Source organism: Cricetulus griseus, chromosome 3 (genome assembly GCF_003668045.3).
Source record: "Cricetulus griseus strain 17A/GY chromosome 3, alternate assembly CriGri-PICRH-1.0, whole genome shotgun sequence".
NCBI lineage: Eukaryota > Metazoa > Chordata > Mammalia > Rodentia > Cricetidae > Cricetulus > Cricetulus griseus.
In genome coordinates this window covers 102394458-102407218 of record NC_048596.1, presented here as the reverse complement: position 1 = coordinate 102407218, position 12761 = coordinate 102394458, and the positions used below count along the sequence as shown (strand labels likewise).

General features: G+C 37.6%; 1 protein-coding gene across 2 annotated transcripts in view; it reads left to right on the top strand.

The window, feature by feature from the left end:
• Nars2 (asparaginyl-tRNA synthetase 2, mitochondrial) overlaps window positions 1-12761 on the top strand; it is a 94369-nt gene that overhangs the window by 65114 nt on the left and 16494 nt on the right. For both annotated transcript variants that reach the window (XM_027407671.2, XM_027407670.2), the window contains exons 8-10: window positions 931-1029; window positions 1133-1170; window positions 9010-9076. In XM_027407671.2, coding sequence (XP_027263472.1) covers window positions 931-1029; window positions 1133-1170; window positions 9010-9076 — 204 coding nt within the window. The remainder of the gene's footprint in view (window positions 1-930; window positions 1030-1132; window positions 1171-9009; window positions 9077-12761) is intronic.

Here is a 12761-nt window from a genome sequence, read left to right as displayed (position 1 = left end):
AGGCAACCTGACACCGATGTCAAAACACCAATGAATACAAAATAAAAATAATTTTTTTCAAAAAAAGAAAGTTTTGGTTTGGTTTTATCTATTCCCTCCAATTTTTTCTTTCCTATTATTTCATTTTTGGATTATATCTTGCTTTTCTACTCCCCCCATTAGTTGTCATTGTTGTTTCTACTATTGGTCACTTAAAAACTCAAACTCTTACCTGGATGTGGTGGCACACTAATAATCCCAGCACTTTCTGTGGGTTCAAGGCCAGCCTGATCTACATAGTGAGTTCCAGACCAGCCAGGGCTACACAGTGAAACCTAGTATCAAAAGAAATAAATTTAGTAAGTAAACAAATAAATAATTTCAGAAATATTTTCCATTCTGGTAACTGCTTGCTTCTAAGGAAAACATGTCTCCCATTTTCCAGGGATATTCATGGTGGAATTAATTCTTATGTACTAATTTATATTTTTATATCTTAACATACAAAAGTATATACCATTATCATTTAGATGCATGTTGTTGCTTTTCAAATTTTCAAGTTTCCTTTCACTTACTATTGATTGACCCAACTATACAAAAAGTTCTCTCTTGACAAAATCTTATAACTTATGTATTTCTCTGAATAAGGAACTAAGCTAATACACAAGATTATTTCATATAATTCTTAACAACAATCAAGTGAACAAGGTGCTATGATTGTCTGAATTCTGCAAGTGAGTTCATTAATAAGTAAAGAGATATTAGTCAATGATAGCTGTTCATTTGACAGCTCATTTCAATACCAGTATTGATCTGAATTGCTGTAGTGCATTCAGGGATTAACAAGCCTTAATGGATTTTTAGTTGCTAGAAGCTGGAGGATGATCTTTCAAGCCCTGAAGGCTTTTGTGCAAAACTGCTACTCAGGCAATTATGTCTCATTTCTCTTAGGTTATGGAGGAACTCTTCAAGGCTACCACTGAGATGGTTCTCTCAAATTGTCCTGAGGATGTTGAACTGTGTCACAAATTCATAGCTCCTGGTCAGAAGGTAATAAGTTTGTGGATAAGGCTAAATTCATGGCTCTTTAAGTATTAATTATTTATAATGAATATAATTTACACTTATATTTTATCTCTTTTGTCTTATCAAGGACAGACTAGAACATATGCTAAAAAACAACTTCCTAATGTAAGTAGAAATTATAATTTTTCTGGACTTTGCTCTTACTTGGCCATTGTATCATATCGAGTTATAATTTAGTTTATATATCTCTGTGGTTACCAAACCAGATTTGAATAAAGGCCCATATCCTAAGTATTTATTATTGCTCTTATATGTAATTCATAGTTGACAACTTATATATCAATAGTAAATGACTCGTAGCAAGATAAATGAATATAGTAATTATGGCTTGTATTACTAAAATTCATACCTTAAACAATAATCCCTTGGTATCCCTGGAGATTGGTTCCTAGAACCCCAAGTACACTAAAATCTGAATGGTTAAGGCCCTGGATAAAATGCCATACTATCTGCATTTAACCCAGAAGCATCTTCCTTATCATAGAGTACTTATAATATCTAATACATAATACCATAGTAAGTATAGCAGATAGTATAACTAGATCCCCAGCAATTCAAATAAATTACAAAGACTTTCCTTTTTTCCTCAAAGCACTTGGGAAACAGTTTCTGGAAAGGCAAAGAAATATTCTTTATTCATATCAAGAAACATACTTAGTAGAGAGACTTTGAAAAGCCCATTAAAGCTATCCAGTGTCAGAGCTGTAATCTGAGCTTGAAAGCAATGCTTTAAATTAAGAGGGAGTGGGGTGGGGTGGAGGAGATCATTATCCCCAGAAGAAATATTAGAATCATTATTTCTTCATAATGAAACAGTAACAGTTGTATAAAAACTACCATTTCTTAATATTTCTCAGTGTAATTGGTAGATCATTCAAAGTAATTGATGGACTGAAACAATAGAACATCCAAGGAAAGAGCTTCACACAAAATATTTTATGTGTACAAATACTTAATTTTTTAATGTTTTTATAACATTACAAAAATTAACCATGTGTTCTCATTAAGTTGGAGTAATTATTACTAAATAGTAGAGTCAGAAGAACTCAGCACCCATTATCTTTTGTTCTTATGGAACACATGAAAATGCAAGTGTTAAATACTTCCTTAGCCAATGGAAGCACGGACTGAGTCAGCAGAGCAGCTTCTTGCATAATAGGAGAGATCTCTGGAAAGTCGCACATGTTCTCCCTGAGCTGATTCAGATTCCCTTCTGCAGAATCCTCAACTTCTAAATTATTAGTACTCCTACAGCTAAATCCCACCATTTCCTTAGAAATTACACAGAGGAATTTGAATAGAATGTTCATTTTAGAACAAAATCTGTCACTCAAAACATGTCTGGCTATATTAGTGTAGAAACAGAATTCAGTGCATGAGTTTGTACTGGGTAGATTGAGCTCAGAGTACTTCGGAATGTTGTGTAGATTTGTTTTTAATCATCCAAAATACTGTTGCAGAATTTTTTTCCTTGTAATTTACAAGGTGTGTTCATATGTTACTAGTGTGTTCATATGCTACTTGTATAGTCATATGCTACTGGTATGTGTACATTTTTATGACCTTTTGAAAGGGAGGCCTGTATATTTGGCAGTATACTTCAAAATACATTAAAAATTACTAGTTTTGATCCAGTAATCCTATTTTCTTATGTGCAAAATCAGTAAGAATTATTTTCAGTTGCATTAGATAGGTAAGTGTAGTCATGATTTATAGTACCAAAAGATTAGAAACATCTGAAATATCATTAATGGGTAACTATTTAAAGTAAATATGCATACATATATAATTTGAATATTACATTTTAATTTAAAAAAATGAAGTTCTTGAACTGTAGCTGTAGCTCAGTTAGTAGAGAGCTTCTCTCTCCTGCATGAAGTTTGTCTATCATGTTCAGCCCTCAGCAGCGCATTCAACTTTATGTGGTGGCACATGCTCATAATCCCAGTGCTCAGGAAGTAGAGGCAGGAAATCAGGAATTCAGGGCCACTCTCAGCTACATAGTGTATTTGAAGCTAGCCAGGGCTACATGAGACCTTGTGTAATGAAACAAGTTCTTCATCACAATGCAAAGATCTATAACATACAATGTTAAATAAAATAAAAGTGTATGTGATATATACTCTGATAGTCACATATTTATAATCTTCTAAAAGGGTACACAAGACAGTAGTAATAGTAATTATAATATTTGAGATGAGGTGCTGGGAAGATTTCTCAGTAGTTCAGAGCAATTGCTGTTCTTGCAAAGGACTCAGATTCAATTCTCAGCACCCACACGGTGGCTCAAAACCTTCTGTAACTCAAAGTTCCAGAAGATCCAACACCTCGAAGCCTCAATGGGTACCAGTCACACATGTGATTTACATACATACACACAGGTACTCATAAATACAACATAAAATAAAAATTTAAAAATGTGAGAGGAAAGGAAGTCAGGAACTGTGGAACAAGTATGTGCTTTTTATTTTTCCTTCCCTCCTTCCTCCCTCTCTCCCTTTCTTCCTTGCCTCCTTTCTTACCATCTTCCTCTCCCTTTTTAGTTCAGACTAGCCTTGAACTCCTGAGCTCAGCAATCCTCCCATCTCAGCCTCCTGGTGTGCATACACACACAATGGTTTTTCTCATAGGCATGAGAGTTCCTTACTGAGAAATGCCAGTTTGGAAGGCTTAGAATATGTTACCAAGACTTCTGCAGGTCTGAAGCATGCTCATGATCTGACTGCCATTCCTTCTGCTTTCCTAGCATTTGTCCCCGTGTTCAGTATATTCCAGTCACACTGACCTTTTTGTCCCTGCAGTGAGACAGACTGTTCCTCATCGAAGGCCCTGTACTTAGTATTCATTTTGTCTAGTATATTCCTCCCAGTTATTTTTTTCTCTTTTTATTATTATTAATTCAAGTTAGGGAACAGGCTTGTTTCACATGTAATTCCCCTCTCCCTCTCCCTCTCCCTCCCCTTACCCCCATTCCTTCTCCCCCACCTCCAACCTACCCCCCACCCCATCCACCCACCACTCCCCAGGCAGGGTAGGGCCCCCAACCGGGGCTCCACCAAGTCCACCAAATCTTCCTGTGCTGGGCCTGGGTCCCTCCCCATGTGTTCAGAGACAGAGTGCATCCCTTCAAGTGGGATGGGCTCTCAAAGTCCCCCACATACACCAGGGCAAAAAGCCAGTCCACCTCCGGAGGCTCCCAGGAGTGCAGGGGCCTCCCCGATGGCATCCATGATCAGGGGGCTGGATTAGTCCCATACTGGCCTCCCAAAGAGCATCTGGGGTCGATATGCTTTCCCTTTTTCAGGCCAACTGTTTATGTGGGTTTCTCCAACCTGGTACAGACCCCTTCGTTCTTCATTCCTCCCTCTCTTCAACTAGGTTCCAGAATTCAGCTTAGTGTATTTCTGTGTATGTCTGTCTCTGCTTCCATCAGCCACTAGATGAAGACTCTAGGATAGCATAGAGAGTAGTCATCACTCTCAGTCTAGGGGAGGGGCTTCTAGGCCATCCTCTCCTCCACTGCCCGGACTGTCAGATCGTGTCATCCTTATAGGTCTCTGGAGATCTTTCTAGTTCCAGATCTCTTCTCGGACCTATAGTGGCTCCCTCTGATATGGTATCTCTCATCCTGCTCTCTCTCCTCTATTCTTCCCCCAACTCAATATATCTGCTCCTCCATTTCTTCTCCTCTCCTCTTCTTCTTGTGCTCTTATTGTGGCAGCACCCACTCCCCTACCCTCATGCTCTCAATTAGCTCGGGAGTTTATGCCACTTCCCATTCCTGGGGTCCATTTATCCCTTAGAGTCATTCATGATTTCTAGTTTCTTTGGGGAAGAGGATTATAGGCTGGTAAACCTTTGCTCTATGTCTAAAAATCATATATGAGTGAGTACATACCATGTTTGTCTTTTTGTGATTGGGTTACCTCACTCAGGATGGTTTCTTCTAGTTCCATCCATTTGCCTGCGAATTTCAAGATTCCATTGCATTTTTCTGCTGAGTAGTACTCCATTGTATAAATGTACCACATTTTCTCTTTCCATTCTTCAGTTGAGGGGCATCTAGGTTGCTTCCAGGTTCTGGCTATTACAAACAATGCTGCTATGAACATGGTTGAACATATGTCCTTGTTGTATGGACATGCAGTATTTGGGTATATACCCAAGAGAGGAATGGCTGGATCTTGAGGTAGATTGATTCCCATTTTTCTGAGCAACCGCCATACTGATTTCCAAAGTGGTCTTACAAGTTCACACTCCCACCAGCAATGGAGGAGTGTTCCTTCTTCTCCGCAACCTCTCCAGCATAGGTTGTCATTGGTATTTTTGATTTTAGCCATTCTGACAGGTGTGAGGTGGTATCTCAGAGTTGTTTTGAGTTGCATTTCTCTGATGGCCAAGGATTTTGAGCACTTTCTTAAGTGTCTTTCAGCCATTTCAGATTCCTCTGTTGAAAAATCTCTGTTTAGTTCTGCACCCCACTTTTTAATTTCATTGTATGGTGTTTTGGTGGCTAGCTTCTTGAGCTCCTTGTATATTTTGGAAATCAGTCCTCTGTCAGATGTGGGGCTGGTGAAGATCTTTTCCCATTCTGTGGGTGGTCGTTTTGTCTTACTGACTGTGTCCTTTGCCTTACAGAAGCTTCTCAGTTTCAGGAGGTCCCATTTATTGATTGCAGACCTCAGTGTCTGTGCTTCTGGCGTGATGTTCAGGAATCGTTCTCCTGTGCCAATTTGTTCAAGGGTTGTTCCCACTTTCTCTTCTAGAAGATTCAGTGTGGCTGGATTTATGGAGAGATCTTTGATCCATTTGCACTTAAGTTTCGTGCATGGTGACAGGTATGGATCAATCTGCAATTTTCTGCATGTCCGAATCCAATTGTGCCAGCACCATTTGTTGAAGATGCTATCTTTTTTCCATTGTATGGATTTAGCACCTTTGTCAAAAATAAGGTGTTCGTAGGTGAGTGGATTAATATCTGGGTCTTCAATGCGATTCCATTGGTCTATCTGTCTATTCTTGTGCCAATACCAAGCTGTTTTCAGAACTATGGCTCTATAGTAGAGCTTGAAGTCAGGGATGGTGATGCCTCCAGAAGATCTTTTATTGTAAAGAGTTGTTTTGGCTATCCTGGGTTTTTTATTTTTCCATATAAAGTTGAGTATTGTTCTTTCAATGTCTGTGAAAAACTGTGTTGGGATTTTGATGGGGATTGTGTTGAATCTGTAGATTGCTTTTGGTAGGATTGCCATTTTTACTATGTTAATTCTGCCTATCCAAGAGCATGGGAGATCTTTCCACTTTCTGGTATCTTCTTTAATTTCTTTCTTTAAAGTCTCAAAGTTCTTATTGTACAGGTCTTTCACTTTTTTGGTTAGTGTTACCCCAAGATATTTTATGTTGCTTGTGGATATTGTGAAAGGTGATGTTTCCATGATTTCTTTCTCATTGAGTTTATCATCTGTATACAGTAGGGCTACAGATTTTTTTGAGTTAATTTTGTATCCTGCTACCTTGCTGAAGGTGTTTATCAGCTGTATGAGTTTCCTGGTAGAGTTTTTCGGGTCACTTATGTAGACTATCATGTCATCTGCAAATAGTGAAAGTTTAACTTCGTCCTTTCCAATTTGTATCCCTTTGATCTCCTGTTCTTGTCTTATTGCTCTAGCTAGAACTTCAAGTACAATATTGAAGAGGTATGGAGAGAGTGGACATCCTTGTCTTGTTCCTGATTTTAGAGGAAAAGCTTCGAGTTTCTCTCCATTTAGTTTGATGTTGGCTATTGGTTTGGTGTATATCGCGTTTATCATGTTTAGATATGTTCCTGTTATTCCTGTTCTCTCCAAGATCTTTATCATGAAGGGATGTTGGATTTTGTCAAAGGCTTTTTCAGCATCTAGTGAGATGATCATGTGGTTTTTCTTTTTCAGTTTGTTTATATGGTGGATTACATTAATGGTTTTTCGTATGTTGAACCATCCTTGCATTCCTGGGATGAAGCCTACTTGATCGTGGTGGATGATTTTTCTGATATGTTCTTGGATTCGATTCGCCAATATTTTATTGAGTATTTTAGCATCAATGTTCATGAGGGATATAGGTCTGTAGTTCTCTTTCTTAGTCTTATCTTTGTGTGGCTTGGGTATCAAAGTGATTGTAGCCTCGTAGAAAGAGTTTGGCAATATCCCATCTGCTTCTATTGTGCAGAACAGTTTGAGGAGTACTGGAATTAGCTCTTCTTTGAATTTCTGGTAGAATTCTGCAGTGAAGCCATCTGGCCCTGGGCTTTTTTTGGTTGGGAGGCTTTTGATTACTGCTTCTATCTCATTAGGGGTTATAGGTCGATTTAAACTGTTTATCTGATCTTGATTTAATTTTGGTAAGTGATATTTATCCAGAAAGCTGTCCATTTCCTTTAGATTTTCCAATTTTGTGGAATACAGGTTTTCAAAGTATGACCTAAAGATTCTCTGGATTTCCTCAGTGTCCGTTGTTATATCCCCCTTTTCATTTCTGATTTTGTTAATTAGCATGCTCTCTCTCTGCCTTTTGATTAGTTTGGCTAGAGGTTTGTCTATCTTGTTGATCTTCTCAAAGAACCAACTCTTTGTTTCATTGATTCTTTGTACTGTTTTCCTAGTTTCTACTTTGTTGATTTCGGCTCTCAGGTTGATTATTTCTTGGCGTCTACTCCTCCTTGGTGTGTTTGCTTCTTTTTGCTCTAAAGCTTTCAGTTGTTCTGTCAATTCTCTAATGTGACTTTCCTCCAGTTTCTTCATGTGAGCACTTAGTGCTATGAACTTCCCTCTTAGCACTGCTTTCAGGGTGTCCCATAAGTTCGGGTATGTTGTGTCCACATTCTCATTAAATTCTAGGAAGTCTTTAATTTCTTTTTTTATTTCTTCCTCAACCCAGGAATGGTGCAATTGGGAGTTATTCATTTTCCACGCAAATGTAGGTTTTCTGCAATTCATATTGCTGTTGAATTCCAGCTTTAATGCATGGTGGTCTGATAAGATACAGGGGGTTATTTCAATACTTTTGTAACTGTGGAGGTTTTCTTTGCTGCCAACTATGTGGTCAATTTTTGAGAAGGTTCCATGTGGCGCTGAGAAGAAGGTATATTCTTTTGTGTTTGGATGGAATGTTCTATAGATATCTGTTAAACCCAGTTGGGTCATAACTTCTTTCAGATCCTTTGTTTCTTTCTGTCTAGTGGTTCTGTCCAATGGTGTAAGGGGGGTGTTGAAGTCTCCTACTATAAGTGTGTGTGGTTTTATGTGTGGTTTGAGCTTTAGTAATGTTTCTTTCACAAATGTGGGTTATTTATATGGTTCATTTTTTTTTCATTTTCTGATGCAGGTTTCTGTTCAAATGTCATCAACTCAGAGGGCCTTTTCCTGAACATGTTATCTAAAATGGTACCCCCAGACACCTCCCTACTATATTTTTTCTTCATAATGGCTACCTGGCACTGTGATTAATTGTTTAATTGCGCCCTCACCCACACACACACACATCTTGGATCCAGGAAGGCAGGGACTTTTTTTTGTTTATAGTATCTCCAGTACCTAAAATAATGCTTAGCATCCAGGAGCTGTGACATATATGTCTGCTTAGTGAATAAATAATGAGTGACAACTTTTATAAATATAAATATTTCACACCTATTAGTAGAGTATTGGCATAGCAAGAATATTGAGAAACTTTGCTTTCTGGTGTGACTTTTGTGGACACTGCATGCCGGGCAAGAGTGGAGTTGTTGAGCAGCCACTTCTCTTCATCATGCAGGCCACATTTTCATAGGGTTAGATCAGCCTAAATTCCCGATTACTTAGTACTCATGTATGACCTCACAAATTATATTGGATTTTTTTTTCTAACATGGTGTAGAGTAGTTCCACTGTGTTAACCTTTCACTTCTTTTGCTTTGTTTGCTCTCAGCATTTCTTATACAGAGGCAGTTGAAATCTTAAAGCAAGCACCCCAGAACTTCACCTTTACACCCAAGGTAGTATATGGGTGGGTGGGTGGGTGGGTGTGGGTGTGGTGTGGGTGCGGGTGTGTGTTTCCCTATTGTCTTCAGCTTTATTAAATAACTTTATTTCTTTTATTAGTAATGTAAGTATTTGTGGATCTGTGCATAGGCTTTTTAAGTTTTGTTAGACGTGTTTGAAAATAATTTTGAGTCATTTCTCACTATATTGCCCTGGTAAACCAAGCTGTCCTGGAACTCACAAAATTCTGTTTCTGGTTTTTTTTTTGTTTTTTTTTTAATAATTTGAGGACTATTAGCATTAACTCTTCTTTGAAAGTCTGGTAGGATTCTGAACTAAAACCATCTGGCCCTGGGCTTTTTTGGTTTTAATGACTGCTTCTGTTTCACTATGGGGTTATAAGAATTTTTAAATTACTTTTCTGATCTTTATTTAACTTTGGTAAGTGATATATATCAAGAAAATTATCCATTTCCTTTAGATTTTCCAGTTTGGTGGAGTACAGGTTTTTTAATTGTAGCCGTATGAGTCTCTAAATTTCCTCAGTGTCTGTTGTTATGTCCCCCTTTTCATTTCTAATTTTGTTAATTTGGATATTTTCTCTCTGCCTTTTAGTTAAATTGGATAAGGGTTTGTCAATCTTACTGATTTTCTCCAAGAGCAAACTCTTTGTTTCATTGATTCTTTGTATTTATTGTTTTTATTTGTTAGTTTCTATTTCGTTGATTTTAGCCCCAAGTTTTTTTGTTTTTGTTTTTGTTTTTTTGTTTTTTTGAGACAGACTTTCTCTGTGTAGGCATGGCCATCCTGGAACTCATTCTGTAGACCAAGCTAGCCTTGAACTCACAAAGATCCACCTGTCTCTGCCTCTTTGGTGCTGGGATTAAAGGTGTTCAATGCCACTGCCTGACTGATTATTTCTTGATGTCTATATCTTTTATGTCTGATTTCTTCTTTTTGTTCTAGAGCTTTCAGATGTGCTGATAAGTTACTCCTATGAGATCTCTGAGATTAAGTTACTACTATGAGATTTGACTTCATGAGATGGAACCCATGCCCAACATTGCTTGGGTTACCAAAACCCTGAGCCTAGGCAGCCCAGAGACCTAGGGTAAAACCAAATATTACTGGTCTTTAAATATAAAATAAAATGACTTCTAATGACATTCTGCTATACTCATAGATCAGTGCCTTACTCTCTCCAATTTTTTTTATGTAGGCTCTTAGTGCTATGAACTTGCCTCTTAGCACAGCCTTCATTGTGTCCCATGTATTCGTTTTCATTCAGTTCTAGAAAGTTTTAAATTTCTTTCTTGTTCAATTTCCATGAGTTTGTAAGCTTTCTGTTTTTTCTGTTTTTGTTGATATCCATCCTTAATCCATGTTGGTTAGAAGGATGCAGGGTGATATTTCAATTTTCTTGTATCTGTTGAAACTTGCTTTGTGTCTTGAGTATGTGGTCAGTTTTGGACAAAGTTCCATGAAGTGCAGAGAAGAAGATATATTCTTTTGTGTTTGAGTGAAATGTTCTGTAGATATCTGTTAAATCTATTTCTATAGTGTCAGTTAGTTCTGGCATTTCTGTTTAGTTTTTATCTAGATGACTTGTCTTTTGGCAAGAATGGGGTACTGGAATTTCCCAATATCAGTGTGTGAGGGTCAATATGTAATTTAAGCTGTAGTAGTGTTTCTTTTACAAACTTGGGTGCCCTTGTCTTTGGTGCATAGATGTTAAGAATTGCAATGTCCTCTTGGTGAATCTTTCCTTTGATGAGTATGTAGTGTCCTTCCCTATCTCTTCTGGTTACTTTTGTTTTGAAGTCTGTTTTGTCAGATGTTAAAATGGTTACACCAGCTTGCTTTTTAGGTCAATTTGCTCTTGAAATATCTTTTCACATCCTTTTACCCTGAAGCAATACCTATCCTTGATGTTAATATGTGTTCCTTGGATGCAGCAGAAGATGGATCCTGTTTTCACATCCATTTTCTTAATCTGTGTCTTTTTATTGGGGAATTGAAACCATTAATGTTGAGAGTGGTATTTGTTGATTCCTGTTTTGTTTGGGGTGGTTTATTTATTTATTTATATGTTTATTGAGAGAGAGAGAGAGAGAGAGAGAGAGAGAGAGAGAGAGAGAGAGAGAGAGAGAGAGAGAGCGCCCTATTTTGATTTGCTGGTCTGGGATTATTTCTTCCATGTGGTAACCTCTTACACTGGCCTTGAACTCAAAGATTTCCCTGCCTTTGCTTCCCAAGTGCTGGAATAAAGGTGTGTGCCACCATCTAACTGAGTGATGTTTTCTTATAGCTTGATTTTTCTCCATCCACATTCCTTTATTACACATAATGTAACTAGCTTATGATGCTTTTTTTAAAATTAAATTGCCAATAGATGTTTTGATTGACACCCAATGGAGACAGGGTAGAGAAAAATACTGGTTATATGATGGTATCTCTTTCTCCATTAGAGACGTGTTCATTCATAATAGAGCATTATCTTCCAGTTAAGTCATGTGTATGCTCATTTGGTGCAGACCCGTACCTCTTGGCAGTCTGTGGCTGAGGAGACCCCTGTGCTTTCTGTGTCTAATCTAACATCTAAGAAGTAAAGACTGAGAATAAAATCATACTAAAAGCCCAAAAATACAAATAAATATCCTTGATTGGAGAATTGTAATGTTTTCCAATTATCATTATAAAATCAAGGACATTTTTTTAATTTTTGTTTATGTATAACTGTTGCATGTAAGCCAATCTATATTTAAGTAGGGGAAATTACTCTTTAGAAAATAAATCTAAAATAGTTTTCCCTAATTAAGCATCTTGTTTAAACTTCTTGTTTAAAGTGTTTGTGGGCTGGAGGATACTGCCAAACATGGCGATAGTAAGTGATATGATGTGCTTGCTACCTTTGTGTTTGAACAGTCTTTCACACCAGTCCCATCTCCAGTTGTTAGATGCACTTATAAATTTTAACAGTAGCTTGAGCCTCTTTGTTGTTGTTTCTTTAGTTCTTGAGGAAGGATCTCAGCAATACAGCTTGCCACCAGTTTCCTGTGTAGTGAGGATGACCTTGACTTGCTGATCTTGCCTCTGTCTCCCACTATCAGGATTATAGATGCCCGCATTATAGGTGTGCACCATCAGCCAGCACTTGTTGGTTTTATAATAATTAGTTGTGTGATTTCTCTTTTTTTTTCTTTTTAGTTTTTCGAGACAGGGTTTCTTTGTGGCTTTTGAGGCTGTCCTGGAACTAGCTCTTGTAGACCAGGCTGGTCTCGAACTCCTGCCTCTGCCTCCCGAGTGCTGGGATTAAAGGCGTGCACCAATACCTCCCAGCTTTATAATTTCTTTTTTGGTATTTCCTACCAAGCTTTATGAAGTCAGGAATGATACCCTTTTGTTTTGTTTTGTTTTACTACCACATCCAACACTTAATATGCCACCTGGAATTTAATAGTCACAGTAGTATTTACTAAATAAATAGACTGAATAGTATTATTACATATTCATCAAAGAACATCTCATATATGAGTTGACTCTTTTATTGAAATAGAAATTCACTGAGAAAAGCCATCTCACTTAAGAAAGGCTCAGTATTAGAAGGACTATCACCCGTTACTTAATTTCCTGCGATTTAGGAACAGTAACTAGGGGCGAAACTCTAGGCAATATTAATAAAAACTATAATTCTGCATC